This window comes from Seriola lalandi, unplaced genomic scaffold (genome assembly GCF_002814215.2).
Source record: "Seriola lalandi dorsalis isolate HSWRI2012SDOR001 ecotype SW California unplaced genomic scaffold, Sedor1 jcf7180002054971, whole genome shotgun sequence".
Lineage (NCBI taxonomy): Eukaryota > Metazoa > Chordata > Actinopteri > Carangiformes > Carangidae > Seriola > Seriola lalandi.
Window position 1 is genome coordinate 1,907,612 of NW_019525522.1, and position 27,838 is coordinate 1,935,449.

A 27,838-nucleotide genomic window follows, 5' to 3' on the forward strand; every position below is an offset into this window, starting at 1 on the left:
AGCCTGGAAAAGGACGTCAAATTCTCTAAAACACCAGACTCTGCTGTGATCACAGCCCCTGCTGAACCTGCATCCAAGGTTCAGAGCAGGGAGGATGTCATTGAAGAACACAGCCAGGTGAAAGACCCCAAACCCTCAACTGAACCGGACACTGCTGTGGTTAAAAAACCACTGGCACAACCTGTTGAACCTGCATTCAAGGTTCAGGCCAGAGAGGAGAGCAGGGGAGAACCCAGCTGGGTGGAGGACCCCAACCCCTTTATTGAACCAGACATTGCTGTTGTTCGAGTTGCACCAGTTCCTTTTGAACATGTGGTGATCGCAACAGGCGACTCAGAGGTCACGTCTACGAACAACAGAGAGACAAGCTTCCTCAACTTCCTTCGACCACTGTGGTGTTGTTTTCTATTCACAGACAAAAAAACTGATTAACTGTTGTGATGTATTAAATGTGTTGTATTTAATAAATAAATTCTAATTAAAACATAAAATTATTGTGGTCATGTCAAATTGTTTAAATACTCTACTGTTTAAAGTATGAACACTGATTTGGAATGTGGAATATTTTTTTCATTCACAATTTAATGCTCAGGGTAAATACAACATTTAACACTCTAGCCTCAGGTTTTTATTGTTTTTGTTTTTCTTGTTAAACACAATCTACTTTGTGCAAATCCAAAAATACTGGTAAAGAATATAATTTTAACTGCTAAAGTATTACTCAATGGTTACGCAAAATATTACCTATAATAAGTTAGCAATAATAAATTACCCAGAAATCTCTATCTAAAAAGTAAAAAGTGTGTAGAATGCCTACATATTGTTTTGTAACAGGACGTATTTAGAACCTTTACTTTCAGTAAATATGGTAATATCACAAAGCCAAAATACTTACAAGTAAAGATGCTGTATTAAAAGTAAATGTAAAAGAACAGGAGAACTATCAGCAAAATGTACATAATGTACAATGTATAGTAAACTAAATTGAAGATCAATATACAGAATAACCTTTATATAAATGTTCTTCTATGTCACCATTCATTTTACAGTTTGTAATCATTTGTTTTCCAGGAAAGAACAATATAATTTGGTGCTACTTACAAGGAAAATAGCAATTTCCCTGAAAGGAAAACTTAAATCTCCATGTATATTAAATCTTGTCCTGCCCTGTTGCTTATTTTACATTTTTGCAAATCTACCTGAACTTGCTGTGCACTGACTAAAAGACTCTCAGGGTAACACATGCAATTAATTGGAAGTTGGGAAATTAAATGTGTGCCAACTAGACCCTGTCTTTATTTTCCCTAAATTAGAACCAAAACACACAGTTCTTCTCTGTAAGCTTGAGATATGATAAGAAACTGCTCTTAAATTACAGACCCGTAAAATGAAAGAACACCTCATCTTAAGATATAGGCTAACTCCATTACTATTATTACTGCTGCATTAAATGTTAAAGCTGGTTGAGGTATAACTAATGTTACCCACAGTACAGTGGTTATAAGTTACGAAAAAAAACACCCAATGCCACTGTGCCATGAGCAAGGCATGGTATGTCACAAGCCACTTGTTGCTATGGAGCTGCTGCAGGGACCATTAAAATACAGTTTTGACAAAGAAACTCCCAGGTGTGACTGTGAGTAACCGAGTGTGAAGCAGAGATTATTGTTCAGATTGTTCCGGCTTCTCTTGTTAAATGAAGGCTAAAAAGCGAAATGTCAACAAGAATAATAATAATAATAATAATTCAGGACAAACTTACAGGTGATGTAGTAGTTGACGTTCTTCTTGAACTCCAGGCCCATGTAGTTGGGGCTGAACTCCTGGAACTTGATGGTGAACTTGATGTCCTTCTCAGGCTTGTTGCAGTTGACCAGGACATTAGGATCGAGGACGGTACTGCAGCTCTCCGCCTGCTCCCTCTTCACCAGGTACAACTTGTAGAACTCATATTCTCTGCCTTGGTCCGCTTTAGGACAGATGATGTCCAGCTTGTCCCCGATGTCTGGGTAGATCACCAGGCCTTTTCCAGCCACAAACCTGAGGGACGAGACAAAGAAGACAAAGTGTTACTCACACATAATTAAGGCAGTCTGGAAAAGCAGCCACATAATTCAATAGTAGTTTATACAGTCTTAATACTTTGAGCTATGGGAGTTATGGGTTTAGATTTGTCTGGCATGGGCTTTTAGGAAGAGCACAGTTAATTTAACCCCACAAAAACACGGCATGTAGCAGCTTGACATTGTTCAGTGTTACTCCACAGAGCGTTTCACACAAATCCTCTAAAGTTTCTTACTCCATACTTGGATCCGAATCAAAGCATACCAAAAGTTTGCAAGGAGGGAAACAAGATGGCCATACACAAAATGGCTGCCACAGAAATGGCTACAGATAGGATTACATCCAATGAATGCCACAGATTCTTTTCTTCTTTTTTTTTTTTTCATACTTTTGGTGCTTCAACATTATATCAACACTGCCTCCGTTTCAGAGGTCAGAGTTCTGGAGGAAAACAGTGCGCAGGGGTCAGTCAGGAGCACAGGTCGGGAGGTTAAGGCTTCCTGGTTCATCTTCGCTCTGCCATGATCATCCACTGGAGGATTAAGATAATCCATCTGGCCTTACTGTACCTCTCCACCTCGCTCTCTGCTGCCAACTCAATCAGATCAGCTCTTGTTCTCTATTATTCACTAAAGGTGGGGAACAGGAGGAGACCCAGTGTGCGTGTGTAAGTGTGTGTGAAGAGAGGGGGCGGGGGTACACTGAGTACTTGCAGTGTGTTTGGGCAGTGGTGTGTATGTTTATGCAGGTCTGCATGTGTGTGTATGTGTGCTAGTCGGTCAGCAAAATGGGCTGAGGTTGCGGTCTGATGGGGGGGCAGACGGGCTGAATCATTGTTCTGGACTTGTTTGAGGCTTAAAATGTCAACATGGTTCAGCTCTGCTGTCCCAGTTAGCCAAGCATTAACCCAGACAGCCGGACTGACCACGGGTGTGTTTATGTAAGTGTGTGTACGTGTGTGTACGTGTGTGTGTGTGTGTGTGTGTGTGTGTGTGTGTGTGTGTGTGTGTGTGTGTGTGTGTGTGCGTGTGTATGTGTTGTGGTCGCAGACAGTGAGCACAGCAGCGGGGCTATCTGCTAGATCTGCCCATGCCAGCGGATTTAAGCAGGATTTAGCAGCGCGCAATGCATTTGTTGTTCTTTCTGATCCCTCACGTTTTAACAAGACATCAGGGGCTGGGCCCCTCTCTGTCTCTCTCTGCCTCTCCCTTCTTTTTCTCTCAGTGTGTAATCTCACCTTATCTCCAGCCCCTCATTTCATCATCACACACATCATTTCACCACTAAATAACTGACTCTTCAGACTTGCCGGGGAAGGGAGGACCGTGATGCCTCCTGAAAGAAACTGATAGAGTAGTGTGTGAGTGTAAGAGGAGGGGGGGGTTATGATCGCCATCCCTCCTCCTCTGATGTTAAACACTGGCAAACGGCCAGCCATTGTAAGAAACGATCATTTAAAAAGTCCCATTTTCTGAAGAAATACCCCCCATGAAAATGAACATGATTGGATTAAGGCCTTTTCAACATTCATGGGCATTCTTCTTTGACAGGGGCATTACCAAATAAATGACTTAATTTACTAAAGCGATAAATGCAAAATGAAATTTGCAAAACGGTCAAAATCCTGCCCGTCAGCCCACACACGCACCTTTTTTTTTTTTTTTTTTTTTTTGCTGGATATGATGTCATGAAAGCATGTGCGGACAGGGGCTCTCGTACAAAGATTGGAAGCGGGTGAGACGTTATTTCCCCGCTATTGTCTGATGCTCATGGGAGTGAGGCGGGGGTGAGGGGAGGGGAGGGGTTGCGCTAATTCAAGGGCCGATAAGAGAGAGAGAATGTGGGGTATCCTTTGTCCTACCTCTCCCAGCAATTTACTGGTTTTCAGCGGCAACACTCTGCATGTGCTCATATATGTGTGTGTATATTTGTGTGTGTGTGTGTGTGTGTGTGTGTATAATTGACATATGTCTTCATGTGTTTTTGTGTGTGTGTGTGTGTGTGTGTGTGTGTGTGTGTGTGTGTGTGCGCACCATGCCTTGGTACACGTGCGTGCGTCTATGAAAACATGGACACAATCAGGCTCTAATTGGATCTACAAGATGCATCAGTGAGGCATAAACAAGTTTCCATGGCAACATTAGGCTTTGTTGCTGACCACCCCCTCTCCTCCCCACCTTCCCTCTATTCCTCCCTCTACCCCCCCAATCTCAGCCCCCTCTATTTCTACTCCCCAATCTCATTCCCTCTCGCTTTATCCTTCCCGCTCATTCACCTCCTCAACATTTCCCTCGTTCGGTTTTCTCTCATCTCCCCTTCTCCATCCTCCCCCTCACCACCCCCCTCACCACCACCACCACCCCTCATCTCTCTCTTTACACACACAAAAAACACCTACAGAAAAACAAGCGTGAAACCAGAGGGAAAAAAACGAAAGACCATGCAAACATCACAATTAAACCTTGATTTGTTTCGCTCAACAAGTAGGTGTTTTCTATTTTCTGTTTCTTAGTAGGGAAATTGTTGGCAACTTTTTTTTCCATAATGTTTTGTTTCAAATGTGTTAAAAACGTACTTAAAAGCCCACCTCTCAAATAAAACAATGTGCCTCACACCCCACTTCCCGGTTTTACAACCCATTTATTTGATTATCAAAGCGAGCCGCAACAATTTAGATGAATAATTAAGATTTCCAAAATCATAATATCTTAATATCCCTGAAGGATTTAATCACAAGCCGGCCCCTGTCATTGATTCAATTTTCCGAGCAGGCCTCCTATTTGGCGGTTAGATAGCTATCCTAAGTGAATTCTCCGCTTCTGTTTCCCAGCCTTTGTTAACTGTCTGCTATAATGAGGCTCTGGCTGCTGTGGAGGTCTGGAAGCGCCATCGCAGATGGGAAAGAAGCAACATAAAAGAAATAGGGCAGCAATTAGTGTTTAGCCCAGTTTAAAAGCCCTCCACTTGGCAAGCTGCGGCCCAGCTCCAGTCCAGGATGTGAAACTAAACTGGTGGGCTGGGACTTTGTCTCCCGTTTGTCTCTCTGTTGGCTTAATCAGCGCCACTCCGGTGCTACACACAGCCACGCAATGGAGAGGAGGAGACGAGTGACTGAAGATTATTGTACTTTTGAGGAGGTCGAAAGGGAAAAAGGGGGGAAAAGGGAGGTTGCATTGCATCTTTCATTCATGTTGTCTGGAGACTTTATAAGACCTGTTGATGAAAGAAGTTTGAGAGCACAGAGGAAGAGCCGTGCAGATACAAACGATGTTTCTGGGAAATGACCCTGAACGTGAGAGAGCCTTTATCCCCCTCATGTCAAACGAGGTGGATCTGCCTGAACCAAACAAAATAAAGAGAATCATTTTCAAAACAACCAAATGAGGTTGGTTTTGTTTCATCTGGATGGCTCCACAGCGTGCTCAATCCTGTAAAGAGCTTATACAAACAGACCTACGCTACAGCGCAGCGGAGAGAGAACAGAAAACAACGAAGCAGTGGAAAAGAGAGGCGAGAGGAGAGAGCCCCCTCCTCTTTCTTTTTACATTCCACTGGTGAATATGAGCACATGATCTCACATATGCTACACCCCCGCCCCTCCACCATCCCCACCACCTCCCCATACACGCACACACACATGGATGTGAGAGCGCACAAAAGCACTGTGGGGTGCATCCTGGACCTTCCCAGCCCAACTTCCCAGCCACCTCTATTCAAGCGCCTTGCCCTCACCGACTTTCATATAAAACGCCGCCTACACTAAGGCCCACTCAAAGCCCCTTACAGAGCCTCAAACCAGCCCTTCCCCCCGTGTTCTCCACCCCCGTCCAGTCAACTCAGGCCTCTGCCCCGAGCATTGCACTGGCAGGCAGCCTCGACCGCCGAATGAATGGACCCGAGACACAGGAACTGTGAGAGAAAGAGGCAGAGACGGCTCATATCAACAGAATGGTGTCAAATTGATTTGTTCCTCCTGAGCAGCAGCATGAACATGCCATACATATCAATTAAAATCAATTATCCTCAACTACGTATACAGGGCAATCCATCTCCACCAGGGGAACATGCCAACGGCCCGGTCACAGGTACTACTTCTTCCTCCTGTCTGTTTTTTTCTGCAGCCGAACAGTCGATCTTTCTCTCTCTCTCTCTATCTCTCTTTCTCTCTGGCCTTTAAAGCACACGAGTGCGCCATGTAAAAACAAACACATACACACAATCATCACCACAATAGGTACTCTATTCCCCTTGCTATCAGCGTGGTAATTATCACGCCAGGAACAGCGTTCCCTCAACAATTATCATTTCTCTCTTGCACTATCCACAAAATCAGTGTGGCTGCTTCCCTCCTGTTATTACAGATGCCACTTTCCATACGGCAGCCATATTTACAGCCGTTTCAATCAATATTGCATAGGCTTACAGTTCGGACAGATTTTACGGCTTCTCGTGAAACATTACAGTAATTCACCCACATGAAAGGGTTACACTTAAGTCCGTAATGAACACAAAGCTGTGTTATGCAAAGGGTATTGTAGTTGAGCTCTTGTGTAATATATATATGTAGCGTTGGGGATTTAAAGCTTCACTCGCCAGAGGCCATCTATGTTTTGTGTAATCACAGGCTACAAACCCATCCTGTTCTCATTCAAGTCAATCAATATTAAATAATTGTCTGCTGGCGGGGACTGTTTCAGCCTTAAACCACTTTCAGATCCATCAAGATAGAGCCACATGCTTGCTCAGGCTCACAATGGAAACATTCAAACAGCAGCTTCTGAAATGGCTTCGCTCTTGATATGTGGTTAAGATCCACTGAGCGCTGTTGACACAGTGTGATCATTTCATACTTGAGGAGAAAGGCACATATCATCAAACTGTCAGCATGTTTGTAAGGCTATAGAGAAATTCGCCACATCTACAATACTGTCAAGTCATGTGAACTGTCGTCTATATGATTAACAGATCTGAAACCAGCGCGGAACGTCTCCCTCTTGCGTTTGAAGCTTCGCCGTGGGAAGGTGTGCTGGTCGCAGGTCTACGCTCGTCACCGGCAGCTCAACCCCAGCGCTTGTATACATAGCTGGCTTCTGTCAGGCTGTCGCAGGGGCAGATGTTCTAAGGAAGGCCTGGCTATAAACACACATACATAAACACACGCCCTGGAGTGTACACACACTGATTTCCTCACATGTCAAACACAGTAAACAAGTCGCCTCAATGCTAGTGCAGGCCACACACACACACACATAGAGAGAGACACACGAACAAACACAAGGATCCTGAAATTAAGGGAAACAAGGCCCATCTGGCTCCAGAACTGTTTAGCAAAGCAGGAAGGATTTGACCCTGACTATAGAAAAGCAGGACAGACTCGCCAACGGGTAGTGGTATTGGATAAACTGTAAACTCAATCCAAGTTTCATTTAAACTCCAGTAGGCCAAACTTGGCAACAGTGACTTGCTGAAAAGCAGAAAGCTTGGTATTTTCCCTCCGGGCTGTCCCCATTAGCGGGACATAAATGAAGATGTCAGAGGCAAAAAAAAGACAGACAGAATATCCTGAATTCCACCCTGCAGAGAACAGCTTTTGTACGTGTGAACACAGACACCCTCTCTCTCTCTCCCTCTCACACAGACACAGACAAACACACTAGCTTCAGTTAGCTCAGTCAACAGGCTGGCATGCACAGCAAATCAGATTCAGCGTGACTCATAACAGTTGCACAGACGAGTTACAACACACACACACACACACACACACACACACACACACACACACACACACACACACACAGAGTGAGAGCGGCTGACACACACCTCTCATGTTCACCAAACAAGCTCAGTATGCTTGCCCTCGATCACTGTCACATGAGGGGTTAGCATCCCACCGTTGGCGGCTGTAATGAGCTAACAAGATGACACCCAGATGGCCTTGCCACAAGGAGGACAGAAGTGGACGTTGTTACTAGATGAACATGCTGAAGAGCACCGTTGAGCGAGAGGAGTGTCAGAAGTCATTAGGGAGGAGAAAGAGCATAATCTGTTTCTTCTTATGGCCTCTGTGGTTTCTGTCAATGCAGAGCCCATCCCTCTCTAAGAGCAGGGGAGTTAAGCGAGCATGGGTGTATGCGGTTGTGATTGAACGTCATCCACGGTATCACTGACAGCAAGAGAAGGCCCAGACTGTTGCTCTCTGCGTCTCCACTTATTCATCCTGGAGCCCAGGGACTGAGCTTTTCCAGCTGGAGGGCTGGGTGGAGAGGAGAGGAGAGGAGAGGAGAGGAGAGGAGAGGAGAGGAGAGCAGAGGAGAAGAGAGGAGATTTGGCTTGGCTTGGCTAGACGAGAGAGCTTAGGTCAGCTTCAGCTTGAGTTTAGCCCTCATTCTGGGGTTGCTCTGTGACCCAAACACACACAAGCCTCTTTCCTCCTCTCCTAGTTCCTTCCCTGGCCACGACACAACACACACACACACACACACACACACACACACACTCACACACACATGCACAAACACATACACACACAGCCAGCTGCCTCCCATCACTGAGGAGCAGCCACAGATGGGCTCTGCATGCTCCGTAAAGATCTCTCCACAGGCCCAGTCTACAGTCGCTGCCAAACCCGCCTGGCCCGAGCCCACTGTATGTGTGAGCGTGTTTGTGTGACTGTGTGTGCAGATATACGTGTGTCCATACATGCCTGAGTGGGTGTGTGTGTTAGTGAGCCAGACACCCTGAACGTGCCAGGGTTGGTGTGTGTGTGTGTGTGTGTTTGTGTCCGTCCGTGTGGTGGTCGAGAAGCTGGACAGTCCTGGAGAGAGGAATCCCACAGGACTGAGAGCTCCAGAGCAGAGAGTCAAGAGCTGGACCAGGATGCAAGGTTGTAATCAGTGCCGAGCAGAGCAGGAGGGGAGAGAAAGCAGGAGAACCTCAGAGACGAACAATAGCATCTCTCACACTCCCCCGATTGTGTTTCACTCCCATTTGGGGGAGCGAAGACGAAACTAGAGAGAAAAAGAATCATAACCATTATCAAACCCACGCAGCTTGCCCGGGTTGTTCACCAGCGGCCATTTTCTGCTCCATATCTCCAACCCCATTGATAAGCCCTCAGAAAGCATTTCTCAGAAAACCTACCCTTTAAAGTCACTGCTCAATCAGGACATCACATGTACTAATAAACACACACAAGCACAGCCAACAGCCCACACAGCTCCATATTACACACTACTTATTTAAATTCTGTTTGGCTTAGATAGAGCCAGTCATGGTTAAATTCAATTTTTTTTAAAAACATTGGCCTCCTATCTCAGCATGGTTAAAAATTAGTCGAAGGATCACAGTTTTAGACTGAATAATGAAGCAAAGTCAAGCTCATTCAGGATGAGAGACAGGCTATGGTTTGTAGCTAAAGTTAGCTAATTTTCCTAACCCGTGCTCCGAATGAGTCGGCTCTCAGACACGCTAGGGAGAGAGAGAGGGTGGGGGGCATTATTTGCCCGGCACAGCAGTATGTTGGCACTGAAACATCTGGGAATCAAATCAGCAAAGACATCACCCAAACAAACCTGACACCCATTACTAATGAGGCCTTTCTTGAAGGAATAATTTGACATTGTGGGAAATATGTTTATTTGTTTTTTCTTCCCAAGAGTTAGGTGAGAGAAATGACATCACTCATATCTGTGCAGCACAAAAAAAGGAGCTGGGGCCAGCTTAGCATAAAGACAGGAACCAGGGGTAAACAGCTAGCCTGGCTCCACCGATAGGTAACAGGATCCGCCTACGAGTTAACACCACAATGAGTCATTTTTACACTTTTTTATAGAGATTAAACAACTAAGATAAAACATGTTAATTAGTAGATTTAGAGGTGTAGGTGGGTGCATTTTGTCCCCTTTTGACGGAGCCAAGCTCGCTGTTATGTCTGTTTTTTCGAGTCTGTAAAGGGGCTTTTTTTCCCTTTGCCGAGAGTGTGTGGTGGTGATTGTTGCATTTACAAGACAAGAGGTTATAATACAACCTCTGGGCAGCGCTACGTCCAGTCAGGAGGCCACAGTCAGTCACTATCAGAAAGTGACAAGACAGGCCCGGCCTAGCTGGTTAGCAGGCTAACTTCAGTAGAAGAAAAAATGTGAAAGAGACACCAGTTAGCATTAGCGGTCCTTTCCACCGCTGGACAAAGCTCTTGGTACAGGAATGAAGCTTGACAGCAGCAACAGCTGTTAATGCTAACGCTGGCTATGTAGCAATAGCAAAACTTTCAAATAGCTCCTTTAAGCTAGCGTTGGCTTTAGCGTACAGACATGAGAATTATATCAATCTTCTCATCTAACTCTTGGCAAGAAAGCTAATGCCCGCATTTCCTTGATAGGATATCTTTTTTTTTGCCTGCCCCATCCCCTTCCAAAGAGCGGGGTGTGCTACCCAAAGAGTTGAGTTTGTCTCCGTCAGAATATAGAAATGAACTGCTTCCAGTCTGAATTTTATGGCAGCACTTTACGATCAAAGAGGAGCTGAATCGATATTTTATGAGTCTGTATGTTGTAAACAGGTGTTAATATGGCACAGCTACAGAATGTCTGGAATACTGGAGAGAAACCAAAGCCTTCCTGGAGGAACAAAGGGAAGACATGGTGCACAGAAAGCAAATCAATCAATCTCTGCCAGAACACGTCTGGCTCTGACAGCACGGTTCTGAACCCAGAAGTAAAAGATAGCATGCAGCAAAGTTCAAAATACTTTCATTGTTCATCTGTCAGTGTGAAAGACAATTGCAAAGGAGAGGGAGGGAAAATACTAACACAATATTTATCTTGCGTCCCCTTCCCTCCTGACTCACTCTTTTCTAATGTATTCCTGTTATTGTGAGGAGCGCTGGGAGATGGATGGGTAGAGGAGTCCGGTAGGTGATATGTGTCTGGTACAAGCACAGTGCAGTCACTCACACATTTCCCCTGTCTCCAGTCTCAAGCAACAGCAATAATTCAGTCACCAACAAACAGCACTGGGGTTTTTTTTGTGGCATTTCAATTGTCGGTGGTTGGTGGTTTTTCTTCTACATTGTTCTTGAAACTGCTTCCCTGGGAAACTGGGAAAGTCAAACAGCTGATGAGATGTCACCTCATGAACTCTCTCCTCAGTTTCACACACTCACAAACAGCCACGTCGGCGATCTGACACACACACTCTCCCTCTCAACCATTCTTTTTTCTCCTTACACACACACACACACACACACACACACACACACACACACACACACACACATACACACACACACAATTCTAAGGATCTCTCACCAACTGCTCGTCAAGCTCAATGGCACACAGCGCTGTCTAAACAGGCTGTGAGCTGCAGCTTCAGCCTCACATGCACTGACTGCTGTTGCCTTTCAAGGCCGGTGACTCTTGATCATATCATGTCAGAAATGTAAGTCTTATGATGGCTGCCGGCCTTCTCTTCCCTCGCAAGTCACGGTAAAAGCTCACAGAGAATCTAAGAGATTTCCGTAGAGCGTGAACACATTCCTCTTAACTTTTTTTTTTGTTGTTTTTCATTTAGCCTACAGCGGCCAGAACTTGAGAGAACGTGTGTGGTGCAATAAAACTTAGCTTTAACAGTCATTTCCCTGTAGCGATATCTGTTCACTGTGCATGCCCGTACCTGGGCCCCACACATGCCTGTTGTGACTGGTCATGCGGTGCTATATGGGGGTGCATGTACGAGCTGAGGAATTATCCTGTGTTCGAACAGGGACATATGCATGCATGAGCGCACACAGACACACACACACACACACACACACACACACACACACATTCTTGCGTGTGCATGTACATTATATGCACACAGACACACATTCTCTAAAAGCCAACAGTAGCGAAACAAGAGAAGGTAGGCCTCTCTGTGTGCGACTGACAGAATGAATTACACGCTGAGCTAAAACACTAGCTTCCTGTCTCACACAACAGCACTGGATGGGCTTTCAGATGGATTTCGCTGAATCTTGTACAAACAGTGAGTCAATATCTGGGTAATGGGCAATCGTTAAAGAAGAACAATTCACAAGTGATTTGCGGAGAAAATGTGTGTTTGGGGCACTTTGCACCGCAGTCTGTCACCCAGCCATAACAAGGGCATGGTGCCAATAGGTTCCCTTTGCAGGGCTTGACAACGGAACTGCATGCAGATATCTGAATATTCCTGATCCCTTAATATGTGCAGTGACTTGATATTCTTCATTACAGACAGGCCTCAGAGAGAGAGAGAGAGAGAGAAAAAGAAATTCTCCTGATGAAAAGCTGATAATTCTGTCTCTAACGATTCAGGAAGCCATGAAATCAATGACAAATTTGTGTTATGAGCAAACGTACAAGACATTTTAATCCTTCAGCACTTTGCCTCTGATATTTATGTCTGTCGCCAGCACTTTCATTATCATAAAGCGTGTTTAATATTTCTCAGCTGTGTGAGAGGAGCGCCACACTACAGATGATTGAGTGCACTAGATTTAGTGGCTCTCTCCGTCTCTCCTTCTCTTTCTCCAGCTGTGTCCACGTACTTCAGGACCTATACACACGACAGAGTCGACCGAGAGAGGGGGCAACAGAGAGGAGAAGAGAAGGAGGGAGGCGAGGGGGGGGGGGCACTGTGCAAGCACTGAGGACATGGTGCCAACCAGAGAGGCCCACCGTGCCTCAGTCCCATCTCTCCAGCTGAGGGCTTTGATTCGCCTGATTGTCTCCAATATTGAGACACACAATAAACACAACACTTGGCGTCCATTTGCAATTCTAATCAGTCCCTCTCAACTGGCCCGGACAACCCAGCTACAGCCCTCTGGGATATCACTCATCTGACTGCAAAATAATGACACAATCATCGCCATGGCTACGCTCTATACTGCAGCCCATGAGCGGCAGCACAGAGAGGATATTAATACACAGGAGTGCTCGGAGGACTAAATGAATTAGCCAGGAGATTAGCTAGATACCAGGTTAATGAATGTGCCACGCAGGCAACTTCCCCCGTCTAGCATTTGGGGAGCGTTCACACCCCTTTTCCACAGAAATGACTAGTGGCAAATAGGCAGGCTAGCGGGTCCACACCTGCTTCTGCTGGGCATGCTGCAACAGGATTTCAATAAACCATCTTCTTTCAACGTGAAATCTGGCTATGTAAACTCAGGTCGATCGTTTCTTGATAAGAACGAAAGTTGCAAACTTCAGCACTATCTGATTTTGACATGCTGTAAAGTGACTATAAACCAGCATGCAGGCTGAGATGTGATCGTTATCCACCATAAAAGTCTGTGTTTATGTTGAACTATGTGAAATAGTTTTTCTCTTTCTGGATGTTAAGAATGATAAATCAATGCAATTTAAGAAGTTGAAGAGATAAGAGGGGTTTTATCTTTAAAAACTGTCCCAAAATCATACATCTGTGAATTATAAAAGCCCATCTGCTGGGTTTTCCGTTGCTGTTTTCATTTACTTGACAACATGATGGTAATAGATGCTTGCAGATAAATGAGAGCAAAGTGACATGCAATCATCCACGTTTTAGTAGCCTTGATGTATTTGCTTTAACAGTCACCCGGAGATGAGAAGCTCAAATTTATTTCAGAAAATAGCAGGCACATCTTACGAAACTGGCTATTTGACTTGCAAATCATTCAGATGATTCATAACGGCGACCGTGCTTGTCTGCCCTCGTTTCCATGTGAGCACGTGAGCGTGCCTGCATGCATACGTCCAAGTGTGTGTGTCAACACTTGCACAGGCATGAGAATGACAGCCTGTCAGTGAAAGAAATGTCATTATCTAGCTGATGTCTGTGTGAGCTGTGACCGAGGGAAGGGTCACATCACTAGCGGGGAGTTGACACTCTGCGGACAGGAAACATTACTTTCTGATTTCCCTCTAGAGGGGAAACACTCTTGTCACAATCTGCAATGCTACTGTTCAACCTCATTTGGAGGTTATTTCAATACGCGCAACAGAAAAGTGTGTTATGTGTGCAGCACACTCATGACAATAACATGACAGACACTTATCTCAAAAGCTTTTTTTACACAAGTCATTTCTTTGAAACAACATAGTGGGGATTTTTTTTGTCTTTGTTCACAAGGCCTTGGAAAGAGGAGTTCTGGTAACCCTCTCCCCTCCCTGTCCTTAGCCTTTGACTTTTTCAATGTAACAACAATACAGGGGTTTTAGTTTAGTGTCCTGCAGTCGATCTGTTAGGGCGCTGATAAGAGAAGCTGATGGATAGGTTTAATCACCCAAGCTCAGGGATCAAGAACACGGGACAGATCAATCAAACGCTGTGTGGTTTATAAAAGAAACAGCTTTGCAGTGTCACGGGGGTCTCTTCTGCCGGCTCTTTTTTCACAGAGGAAGGAAACCAATATTAGCACAGTGAGCTAAAATAAAAAAAAAAAGAAAAAAAAAAGAAAGAGCATCTTCAGTAACTGTGTTCAAAACTGCACAAACTAATGTGACTAAAGGTAATAAGCCAAATCCAGTGGAAAAGAGGCTCAGCAGAAATGAAAGAGGCACATCTGTAATCAGTATACGGAGACCATTAAACTCCTACGGCAACTCTCTGACAAAGCATAAAGCTAAATGTCCCTGATCTCTAACATACTAAATACCTCTCGACATAAACTGAAATAAAACTCCAGCTAAAACCTCCTGTGAAACATAGAAACTGAAACAAAACTCGCACTGAAATCAAAAAGGAGCACAAGAGAAAGACAAAAAGAAAAGAAAAAAAAAAAAGAGCTGAAAACTATCTCCACCGAACAATCAACAGATCTTCATATAAGAGAGAGCAGCAGGCGCAGCTATAACTGGGACGTGGTGTTTTTAATACACAGCTGCCGTTTGTGTCTTAAAAGCAGCTTCTTATCAGAGAATTTGAGTGACAAGTCTATTCTGCGCTTACAATCTCAGCTCATGATTGTAAAAGACAGCTACACATGTCCCATCCAATCCAAGACAAATTAGTTACTCTTTCTTTCCTCCCTTGGATGGGAGATCTTATCCAGGCGGACATGCTTAAGTTGTCAGTGGGTTTCTAAAACCCATATTGAACAGCATATTGACTGATGCAATCGCGGAGACACACATCATTAGGCTCATTAACAGTGAATGTAAAAGGGGAGGACGGCCTAACTGGTGTAGCGGGAGTCTGTGTCTCCTCTGATAACACTCGCCTTTAACAAGCAGAGCGCGGGCAAGATGCAGGCTGTCGGTATTAAAATGAAATGTGTGTGTGATGTGCGTGCTAATAAATAGCTTGTTTGACATGAAGCTATTCTCATCCACACAGTTTGTTCTGTGATAACCGGGCGGATTGTGGCCTCGTAAAAGACGCTCCATGTGTTGTTTTAGGAAGCCATTACAAACTGGGCCGTCTCCATTACAAGGGCTATCTGATCATTATTACCACCATCTGTAAGGCACACTCAAACCTTAATCTGCACAAGCCAACCACAGCTGACTCCTGAGCTAGTGAACACACACATATCCACACTACCTTCCGCTGTGAGATACATATGTGTGTGTATATATTCAAACGTGACACAGCAGCTGTTCCCTCGTCACATTGCGGCTTTCAGGTCAACACGTTTTAGTCCGGCCTACTTAAGCAACGCTGAGTGGAGCACTACAATCCTGCTGAAGCCACTGACTTGCAAGTCTCTGTGCAAAGCTGAACCCCAACACCCGTGCAATGCAATCGCAATCTCCCAGCCAGAGCTGCCCGCACCCTTCAAAGGCTCATCACAGGACGCACATCTAATGCAGGGAGAAGGCCGGTTAAAGCCTCAGCCAGGCATACTGCTTTGAAGGGACTGCTCCAGTCCCTCCAATGGGAGCCAAATCATTTCCCTTGCCTCTACTATTCCATTGTGTGAAAGGTGCACCAAACGGCTCTGTTTGGTGGCGGCATGTGGGGCGCCTTCAAGGATCACGCCACTCCATTCCAGGGCAGGGCCAACACAGGAAATGAAACTCTCCCCCCAGATGCACAGGGGCAACTCGAAAATAAATATATTCATGCATTCATGTATATTTCAAATACGAATTTGACTCAGCCCGCATAATGCACATGCAAGGTTCTGACTTTGAGATTCTTGACATGCACGAGGTGCTACAATCAGAAGTGCATAAATAAATCAGAAAATGCAGCAAACAGAGCTACTAAAAGCAGCAACACAGGCCTGGTCCTGGTGCGCAGAAAGGACTCAGAGAGGTTTGTCTGCAAAGAAAAGCTTTCATCTCAGAGACAGGAGAGGAGAGGAGAGGAGAGGAGTGATGTGGTGGAGGTTCGGGCTGTCATGTTTCACGGTGGGGGACTTGAGAGACAGATGAGGAGAATAGCTAAAAGTAGTCGAAGTTTTCAGTGCAGGGGGAAAATGGAAGATGAGACAGCACAGCACACAACAGCGCGGCACATTAAGATTAGTGAGTTAAAATCACAGTGTGAAGTATAATATTACTGAGCTTTTAGAGGAGAAACTACCACGGTTACTCATTAAATCGAGTCAACGCAAAGCCTTCGGTCTTATTCTCTGCATAGTTCATAAAGCGACCGGTGAGGTTTAGGATATTGTGTTTGCTTTAGCAGACCTTCACTCCTATTTCCAATATTCGAGAGATGAGAGGCTTCCATGGCCAAGCACATCATGGGGGAGAATAAACACACATCTAATGGGAAACATGTGTGTGGGAGATGAAACGGCCTCCCTCATATGAATAGGATGAAATATAGACCTGTGTCCTGCCGTGCTCCAATCACGGCCGTAAGAACTCGGCGTGGAGGGGAAACGGCAGACCCCCGACAGGCTCTCTCACTCAACACACACAAACTGCCAATATGGCCATTCTGGAGCGGATTCATGTGGAGGCCGGGGTCTGACAGTGACATCTCCATTCACTCTTGAATTCTTTTTCTCTTCCCAACATGCATGGACACACACATGCACTCACACACACACACACACACACTCACACAGAGCCAGAGGCCATGGGAGGAGGAGCAGCGCTGGGGCATAAAAAAGCCTTTCTCCCTGCCGTGGGTCTCTGTGGGGTTTAGCATGGCATTATGGGAAGATTAGACTTTAGAGTGCTCTACTATCTGATGTCATTGTTGGTTTTACGTTGTCTGGATGGCTTGTGGAACTCGGACCTGATGGCAGGCACATTTCTCTCCAAACAAAATGCTCGGGGTTGCAGTTGTGATTGATTGCAGGTTCCTTTTGTATCTGTCTGGTATGGCTCTATTGGAAGAAGAATTAGTCAGACAAAAACGCATGGAAAACGCACCACATCTGACTCCATCAATCAAGTCAGCAATCAAAATAATTCAATTAAGAGACTTAAATCCCGCTGGCTTACGAGTTCCTGCTCCAATAGCCCAGAGACAAACTCAATTTACTGACAATCCATACATGATAGCATTAACTCCACTTTAAGGCTCAAATCTTTTTCCATTACTTACATTTTCTAAATATCAAGGGGAATGCAAAGGAAATAGCTGAGTTATATTGTTTACTTAGGAAGAGGACAACTCAGAAAAAATTAAATAAACAAGACCAACTTCTAATACATAATGAAATTGCAGACAGGCTGTCCAGACAGCTAAACTAATTTGCAATTTGTTTAGAAGGAGACTTGCAAAACACAAGAAACTTTAGAAATGTTTTTTATAGGTCTAGTAAATGGCCGTACATCAGAGATGCAGGATTGTGGAGAGACTGGGAGAGGGAGGTTGCTGAATATGTGTGTAATTGTCTTTTTCCCCCCGTTTCCGAGGTGTGAAAGGGAATGCAGGGTTGCACTGGGGTGTCCCAGGGAGAGGCGATTGAAGCGTCAGTCACAGCTGCCACACAGAGCCCCGGCGCGCAGCAAATCCCAGGCCCGGCCCTCGCAGGCAGAGGGGCCGGGGCCAGGCCTGGGAGCAGCAGGAGTCCCACAGGCCTTTTCTTCCAACTCCTCTCACCAGCACAAGGGAGACTGGGATCATGCTGGGAGTTTGCTTAGAAAAGGCTGAGCCAAAACTTGGCAGAATGGGTTAACGGAGGCATGCATACACACTCACACACACTCTCACACACACACACACACTCTCTCACACACACACATACACACACACATACACTCCAATGTTTTTTGGGCTGTCTGTCTTGCCTGTGGGCATGGTGGGAAAAAAAAAGACGAAGTAGAGGAAAAAAAAAAAAAAATCAAAGATAAATCAAACCTCCAGTTAACATCTGAAAATTTGGGACACGCATTTACAGAGAAACACACCGAGAATGGGCAAGAAAGGGTCTGTTCAAGCTAGATTACCAGAGAAATTAGTGGTTTTTGCTCAATGCCTGGGGAGCCTAATAGTGGTAAAGTCCTGAGGATTATACACTGTGCCATTTCCATGCTCCCCCTAATAGTCTCCATGTCCTGCCTCTGTATGCCATAGATGGATTATGATGCTTTATAATTAACATGGGGGAGGGGGGTTGTTACAGACCGCCCATCTGCCATGCTGACACACTTACGGGGGGTATCCCTTGGGAAAAGGGGGCTGCTACCACACTATTCCATTACTTTATCATTCTATCATTCTATTATCCTACCACTCCATTCAATTACACTGTCACTCCATTAGTGTACTCATAACAGTGAACAAAGAGCTCCATGATGATCATAAATGATATGTTCGGGGCTGGTTGGGTACGGTCATGCTTCATACAGTAAAATATTACCTGTTACAAAAGTAAAACTCACTGTGGTTCCACTGAGGGAGCCACAGGTAAGAGGAGAACTTCAACTGCCCCCACAAGAACTGTATATTATATTACATTATATTACATTACATTACATTATATTATATTACATTATATTATAAATGCTGTGTGTTAACAAATTATTGTGGAACAGGAAAAAATACCAGAAAATTCCATTCATATTTTTTTTACTTTGACAGATGTTTGACAGTAAGAAATAACTCAAGGTCAACTTACTAGCTTTTTTTAAGAGCATTTGTCAAGGTCTTCCTCGGCAGATGGAGTATGTTTCATGAGAGAAACCAAAAAAAAGGTAGAATTACAATTATTAATAAAGCTAGTAAGTGAATCTTGAGATTTTTTGTCTTTAGTCTACTGTATTTTTTGTAGTTTTGGGCATGTGATTAAGTTCCACAAAAAGCCAGTAAAATTGGTGCTAAAGCTTGTAAGCAGACCTTGAGTCAAGACTTTTGGTCTAATATATTTTTCTCAATTTTATATATGTACTTAAAAAGTTCCAGAAAAAGCTAGTAAAATTACTCATGAAGCAAGTATGTAGGTTTGAGGAGTTTTTTAAAATACCTTTTAAATTACTTTTAATACTTTTGTAATGCTGTAGATGTGATTGAAAGCTCCAGAAAAAGCTGGTAAAAATTACTAGTAGTGGGTTAAGATATACATTTTTTGTAGTCTTTGAGATATGGTTGAAACTTCCAGAAAAAGTTATAAAGTTATAAAAGTTATATATAAAATAACTACTAAAGCCAGTAAGAGGACATTGAGTTGATACTAAATTTCTTATAATTTTGTAGATGCAGGGTTAGGGTTACGGTTAGGGTTAAAAGTTCTGGAAAAAGTTCTTAAAATAGCTAGTAAAGCTAGAAAGTAGATTAGTGTAACATTTTCATAATTTTAATATATGTTTGTAATATTTTTAGATGCAGCTGAAAGCTCCTGAAAAAGCTAGTGAATTTACTAATAAGACAAGAAATTGCCCCTTGAGTTAAGATTTTTCTTTCTTTGTTTTTCAGCACCAACAAAGGAAGAAAAATTGTCTACAATTGCATCAGAATTTCTGTTCCTCGGTTTCTCAGTAAAACCACAACAGGACTCCTAGCTCTGTCCTATTCATTTTTTTTTTTGGTCATTATTTGTTGGGATCCGTCATCCCCTTCCCTAAAGTCCGGGCGAATTAAATTCAAACTTTCCCACAAAAGTCTTTGGAGTGCCACAGACTGGGGGAAAACAGATCCCTCGCTGCCTGTATGCTGGTGACAACTCATGACGTCTTAAAGAACTTGTAGTGCAGCTGGCTGTTAAGGTTGCCTGCCCGCTGTTTGGGCCTGGCGACTGATGAGGTCTGCCTCCACTGCACAGAGGGGTTCTCTGAGAAAGAGTTAAGTCTATGAGGTCAGTCCGGAGGAGGAGGTTACGAGTTCCCGAGTCGGAGCCGCAGGGGTAATGGTTTTAGAGATGGCTGTCACACAGATCCGTTCCACTGTCCAACACCGCCGCTGATCTCCACCAATCCGAGTCCGCTTGCTTTTCAATCGCTCAACTTCTCTCTCCCTGTACCCTTTTCTTCTTTTCTCCCTCTCTTTCCCTCTCGCACTGACACATGGAAGTAATCTGGGAGCTCTATGCTGGACTGAAAGGATGTGCGGTTGAGCCCAGGACTGCGTTTCAACGCTCTACATTAGCTTCCTTTCCTCTCCTGTTTAATCCCCTTATTTTCAACTGCTCTTATGTAAAAGAACTAAGATGGCAAACAAAAGGCAGACTTTGCCCATTCAACTTTTTTCCCCACTTCCTGTAACTGTGCATCGCTACATTTTCTCTTGATTCAGCTAAAGCGCAGTCGAGGCGGCGTGTAGAAATCTAGAGGGAAGCTTTCCAGCACCAGCGCCTGTGCCTCTGCTTGGCAGAGCTGGAGCTGATGGGAACTTCCTGGTTGCTGCATGCCAGGCCTCCGTCTAATGAAGCCCGGTCGCTAACTGCCTGTAAGGAAGCCACTGTTCAGCCACTCCACACTCGTCCACCGCTCGGCCCTCAACACTTTCACAGGGGCACACTGGCACGCTCCTAACACTTCCTTAATGCTCCACTGTGGCTGGACAAAGAACAATAGCACACCGACATGCACTCTCAAGCACTCATTCACTCCCATAAGCCTATACTTGTCCTTTTCATATGAGCCTTAGTGTTTAATTGCAGTGTGAACACAGAAACTGAGTAAAAATAAACAATACTCATATTGATTTGCAATTTATTTTACAAAATAATTGGACTAGCAATTATTGGACCATAAAGACTGAATATCTAATACTATGTGTTTGTTTTGGCTCACTTAGCTCTTAAATTAATGCGGTTTTCTATTTAAAAAAAAGGGAAGAAGAATAAGAAAGAAAGAAAGAAAGAAAGAAAGAAAGAAAGAAAAAAGAAAGAAAGAAAGAAAACAAAAACTATGTTGAGTAACGTAAAGTTTCAACAGCTTTTGTCATAGTGTTTATGACTCACACAGACACCCTGCCCATGTCTGTCACACCTATGTGAGTATCAAGTAGTTTCATTCTCTGATTGTCAAGATATTTATCAGTCGTCTATTCAAGAGCTATTAAGGGGCTATTATTTTCATTATCAATGGATTTGCCTTTTACTTTTTTTGGGCTGACTCCAAAACACTAAGATTTGAATTTCAAATGATACAAATCAGAAAAGTAGGAAATTCTCACGCCTAAGAAGCAGGAAACACAGAGTTTGTGTTTGATAAATTACAAGCAATTCATCAGTTTTAAGTGTCAGCAATATGAAGATATATATATACCATGAGACAATATCAATTTGTCAACCGTCAGAAAATGTTATTTTCTTTATATTGGTTTCTATCCTCTTCACATTCCCAGGTGTATAAGATGGTTGCACCAGTGTGATGAAGTATCTTGATCTGTCAGGTTTTTTAATTCCCTGGGTAAACAAAAAAAAAAAAAAAAAACCTCAGACATTCCTGTCTGGTTAGTTTCTCAGCTGAAGTTCTAAGAAACAGAGCCAGTATATTAAAATAAATACTGATACTGTGACAACATTAAATGTGCCGTGACAGAAGATCTTATCAATACGTGATGGATTTTTAAAGTTGCTGGTGATTGTGTTTGGCCACCAACTGATTAATAGATTAATCTTTTCAAAACTCGGCTCTCCCAAGTGATTCATTGCATTCAGCTGTTGTCCCAGTTGTGATTCAGTCCCTATAATATGCCTTGAAAGAAAATTGACTGTAACTCCGACTCATGAGGAACAGAACATGAAGGAAAAAAAAAAAAACGCCTAAAAAAATTAGTTGCAAGCCGGGGTAATGAAGCTCGGTTTCATGTGCACCACTGCTTGCATATAAAGACATGAACGCATCAATAACACACAAAAAGCACAATGATCAGTTTTCAGTGATGTGGCAGCCAAACCACCAGCGGATAAAGTGAGTCCATCTGGAGCGAAACCATGATGGAAAAGAACTGCATTTTTTCCATGAAATATCCTAAAGCACTGCAGCCCCTTTCTGAGCCCAGGTGCCTCACGTAGATAACCAAATGAAGAATCTCGTCGTTACACACCGCTGAAACAACAGCCATGTCGACACAGAAGTGCACACACATAAAAGCAAACGCAGCTGTCCTTATAGCGAGACACAGGGTGCCTTTACAGCACCACGGGCCAGTTGCTTTCCACAAGTATTTCTTATTGGTTGGCCCTCTCTCTGTCTCTCTGAGTGGGGCTCAGGCTCTAAGTCCTCTCTGTGTGTAATGAGATCTGTATCAGAGGGAAACATGATCAGAGTCTATAGGGGGGAGAGAGGGGGGACTCGGGGAGGCAAGGAGAGAGAAGGTGTATATCGCAAAGGGGTAAAGGGGGCAAGCAGCAGGGCGCGGGGCAGGCAAGAAACAAAAACAGGCCTCTGACCCTCTCAGCAGTGACCCGCAGTGCAGCGAGCAGCAGAGGGGAGCGTTCAGTCGACTCTTTGCAAGGAACCAAATCCTGTTTCTGGTCTAAGTCCTGAAGTTTCATCCGGCCTCTTGTTCAACAGGTTGCGGCAGATTCGAGTTTTGCAGTTGCAGCTTGTTTTTTTTAAACCTCCTTCTGAAATCCTGGTCACATTTAAATGTCAGCGTTGTAGAGCTACTGTGAACGTCACTTTGCAGGAGCCAAAGATTTCTCTGTGTTCGAGAAAAAACCTTTAATACATTTCCTCTGATAACAGCAGCTTCTAAAAGCAAAGATAAGGCAGAAGTTTGTTTTGTCCTAATTACCTCATGTTTTTTTTTTTTTTTTTACTCCAATTATCTTACCAGAAAAGGAAAATCAGGAAAATAAAACTTGAACTTTAATTAGGCGTTCTGTGCTGCTATTCCACTAATAGCAGACAAATAACATTATGTTGTTTTCAGAAGGTATTTAACAATAAACTTGCCACCTCATCATGTGAAAGTACAGGGCCTTTTCCCCCCCCTTAAGAATTACAACATTAAATTGCCTCTCTATTTTGGAAAAAATAACCTTGTTTGCTAAATATCACAGTGGTAATCAAATCCAGTGTAATCATCATCAAACTCACTGAACCTTTAAACCACGCAAGCACGTTATAAACCAAATCAGTCAACTGTTAAACTGGGAGCCAGGCAGCTGAGGTCAACGGAGAGCAAAATAAGATGAGTAAGTAAAAGACCCACAGCAGCAGAGGCTTTAGTGGACTTTTATCAACACAAACGCCTCTCTCTCTCTCTTAGGCTATTTTGTGTTCTTTTGTGGGCCTCAAAACTGACTGAGGCCAGAAAAATGTCTACAAACTGTTTCCAAGCCTCACCAAAATGCAATGAGTTCAACACTAGTCCAGCAGACTCCTGGCCGGCCTGTGGCTGTTTCCTCGCTTTGCGCTTTCAGACGTGCCAGCATGTTTTCCATCCCTCTCCCATCATCTTGTTTGTCTCCTGAGCCGCTGCAAACAGGCTGTGGTAGCTACAGGTCATGAGGTAAATATTAGCTAAGGAGGGTTAGAGGACGTGCGGGAACCACTCAAAACAACCTTGTCAGATTGTCATTAAAATGGCATCACTGCAGCATTCCTGAGCGCAGTGTTGAGGGTGCATGTGTGAGTGTATGTATGGAGTCTGCCTGTACGTTGCGGCGCTGGCTTCAGCCAAACCGACGGGACGTGATCAGTCATAACAAAGTGACATTTTCTGGCATAATCCCACTCAGCTAAATGAGAACTAATCCGATTTGCTCTGATCAAATGTTAGGCAGTTCTTTACAGGGCTGGGGACGTTGACACATCAAGCCTTCTTCTGCACAGTTGACCCCCCCACCCCTCCCTCCCACCACCACCTCCTCCACCACCAGCCCCACCCCGCACTCATCCAGCCTCAAATTAAATATCAAAAAAGGTCTGATACATCCTGCAGCAAAGCTAAGCACTTAAGGGATGTTTTCTTCTTCTTCTTCTTTCCAGATTTCCGGGCGCTACAGCAATGATGTATGTTGCCTGTTCAAGCATGCTGGGAGGAAATCAATTAAGCAAACCCCAGTTATTGATAATGCAGGAGCGGGAGTGATAGCATCCTCACATGGAAATCCATAACAGAGAACGCTCAGAGGGACCCGCACATAAACCTGCACAAGCACACGCACACACACACACAGAAAAAACCACACACACAAACACACACACACCATAGTGGCCCAAACCTGCTGGTTTCCTATACTTTGTCTCATAACTCATGGCCTGTAGGGAGGCACTGGTATTGTTATATATTGTGTGTATGTGGTACAGTGTGCAAGCAGAGGGCCAGATTAATTTATTAGCTGAGGCAGCAGTGCTCCCCAAAGTAGGAACAGGAAGTAAGACATCGTAAATCTAGATAAGTCACCAGATAGTGTACTGTACATTTCTATAGGCCTCTCTTTCTGTTATTACTGTGGAGCAATATAGGCCAAGACAGAGAGATGCAGTTTAAAAACAACAAACAGTGAAGACGGACAAATATTCCTTTTTTATTGCCAATCAGACACCGAAAAACAGGTTTGTCTTTTGTTATTGCAAAGCCTGCACGCAGCAAGATAATTGTCTATTGTTTTCTAAGTGCAGAGCAGCAGGATAATTAGGTTGCGAGAACACAGAGCAGAGTGCATTATTGTTCCACTGTGAACTTTATGAAATATTCGGCCGGCATGGGGATTTTTTACAAGGAGCAGAGTGGAGGAACAGATGGAGAAATGATCTTCCAATCCCTAAACCCAGCGTGGTAACCTTCTAAGACATTCCCTCCAGGTGACATCATCAATCAATAAATGTCTCCCCCATTTTTTTTTTTTTTTTTTTATCATTTGTCTTCTTATGGCTGACACAAGGTGTGGGTTTTTGTGCAGGGGTAATATGTGTGTGTATATATATATATCTCTGTCTGATGATGCTCATTGTTCCACTACCTCTGCAGCTATAGTCAAATAAAAGCTGATGGGCCGTAAGTCTTACCATTAGGACCGGGCCACACACACACACACACACACACACACACACACACACACACACACACACACACACACGTATCTACCCACACTCCAATGAACATGGCAGCAATATTCATACTCGCTGACTGCACAACGAGCTCCTATGACATCTGACATTTGGGGGATAAATCATGGATTCACTTGAATGAATAAGTTCTAGTTATAAGCTGGTCGAGCTACTCTCCATTTCCCCTAGGTGCTGTGAACTCAAATGAAGGTCAACTCCTCAGCTACAACCACACAGAAATTCAGAAGATTGGGGTTTTTTTTTTCTTCTTTCTTCTCCCCTCCCTCTTTTAGTTTATTTTCCCCTTATGTATGCTTTCCAACATCATGCAAATGTGGGAGTCAAGTCTAAGTGGGTGATAATTGTTACCAGAGTGTGTTTTATTATCAGCAGTCTGGGCTCACTCTGCTTGTTTTGATGGGAATAATATAAATTTACAGGACAAAAAAAAATTTGCCTTGCTTCAGCTGCTTGCTTTTGAGAAACTTGATTTGATGTTGAGAAAGAAATGATGCTGGATGCAAGCCAGGGCAATTAAGAAAAAATTAAATTCATTTCAGGCAGTTATTCCTCTGATATCTGAAAGCATCTTATCACACATTTTTCTTTTTCTTTTTTGTGAGGGGGGGCTGAATTCAAACTTGGAAGAGCTGGAACAGCAGTGTGGCCTGGCCCTTTCAGAGGCCAGACAAGAGCCCCATGTTCAGCGCTCCTGAGAGAGGGACTGAGAGGAGAGACATCCTGGGTTACAACTTGACACGCTTGGCATGCTTTACCTGTCTTTTCTCTTTCAATCTTTACACAACAAATGACATCAGCTACAAGGAAATTGTAAGAAAGGAGCGGACAAACTCTCACAACTCCCAGATTTAAGTGTCCAAGAAGACCTTCCCTCTGGCGACGTATAAGTGCATGTAATGTTAGTTATGAATTGCTATAATTAACTATTATTGTGATTGAAGTGAGGCCTACTGTATTATGTATAAGCCTGTGCCTTCTGTGTTTCTTTGGTGTTGGGAAATTCCCCACTGAGGAATAAATCAGCACCAAACTCTGCGGCGCAGGAGTGACAATTAAAACGAAATAAATTCTGTTCTTTTTGAGATAATTGCCACATTTAACAGAACATTTAACCCAGCTTGCACACAATGGCAACTTTTCCAGTAATGTTAGTCCTCCATTACGCACACACCCAGCTAGTTTGGCATGCTTGTACAAATGAAATACGAGACTTACTTGGGATTCTGCGAGCTCCAAATTATAGTCTCCAGCGATTTCGCCGAAGGTAACGCCGACCTGCACATTAAAATAAAGATCCAGAGGTAATACTTCCAACAACCGAGTCCCGCCATTCTGATAAATGTACAGACTGTGAGCCGATTACTCAGAGCGTCGGACTGTGCGCCTGGCAGCCTTTATCTGTGGTTCGCCCGGTGGGAAGGTGAGCTACGATCAGTCGGGAGCATGTGAGGTCGATATCAGATACATGTCCCTCTATCCAACTTCTTTTAAAAAATGCTCCGGACCCCGGTGTCCTTGACTGAACTGTCCGCAGGACGTGAGAATGAGAAGACACCCCTCGCTTCTTGGTAGGATCTGGAAGGGAAGCAGCCCCCGAGTGTCCTGATTGACCTGTGGCTGAGACAAAAACAGCCCTTCGCGACCTTCTTTTCTTTTTTTTTTACTCTAAAGAGACAACTCGACGGTGCGATCTGATGTGCGATGACACAGATCTAACCAGTCGTTCAGTTTTTGGAGACACAATCTGGCGATGCGGCTGCCCGATGAAGCGCTGCGCCGTGCCTTTTGTCAAAGCTCCCCTGATGGTGTCTGTACCTGTCGCTGTATATAGCTACCCTACAGATGACCACATTCATCCATCAGTCACAACTCCGCAGCACGCTGGGAATCCCGAGGTCCACTTCATTCCAGTGTTATCTTTCACTCCTCCCTCCCCTTTGCTATTCTTCTCCGCAAAGGAATTGAGTTTCTATTGTAAATATTCCTCCCGGCTCTCAGCGCCGTTCCGCGTGCGTGTTGCGCTCCAGCAGGGGTATGCCTCTAGTCCAACTCGGGCATGCTGCGTGGCCGGTGCGTAAATACAACTGCCCGTCTCCTCCTTTTTCGCTCTGCCGCGCGGACACAAAAAGTGCCGATGGACGGTTAGACCTGCTCACCAGCCCGCTCGGTGCCTCTAAATCCGCTCGCCAACATTTCCATGCCGGTGTACCCTTGTTAATCGTCTGTAAAACTCTCCGTGCTCCGGTGTGTGCAGCAGCTCGAGCTCAACTGTAACCCGAGCCGAGCAAAGCGAAGGCGGGGGGAGGGGGGAGAGAGAGGAGGGGAGGGGGGGCAGCCCACAGTGCGAGCCGCGGCCAATCACAGTGCTCTGTCCGAACTTGGAAGCAGGAAGC

The 27,838-nt window shown here is 44.3% G+C and overlaps 1 protein-coding gene across 1 annotated transcript in view; it reads right to left on the reverse strand.

Moving 5' to 3' along the window:
* The window catches only part of efnb1 (ephrin-B1), a 57,562-nt gene extending 29,842 nt beyond the window's left edge, over positions 1-27,720 (reverse strand). Inside the window, exons 1-2 of the mRNA XM_023395991.2 lie at positions 26,661-27,720; positions 1,763-2,040 (exon numbers count right to left, since the gene is read on the reverse strand). Coding sequence (XP_023251759.1) covers positions 1,763-2,040; positions 26,661-26,776 — 394 coding nt within the window. The 5' untranslated portion in view covers positions 26,777-27,720. The remainder of the gene's footprint in view (positions 1-1,762; positions 2,041-26,660) is intronic.
* Between the last annotated feature and the right edge of the window lie 118 nt (positions 27,721-27,838).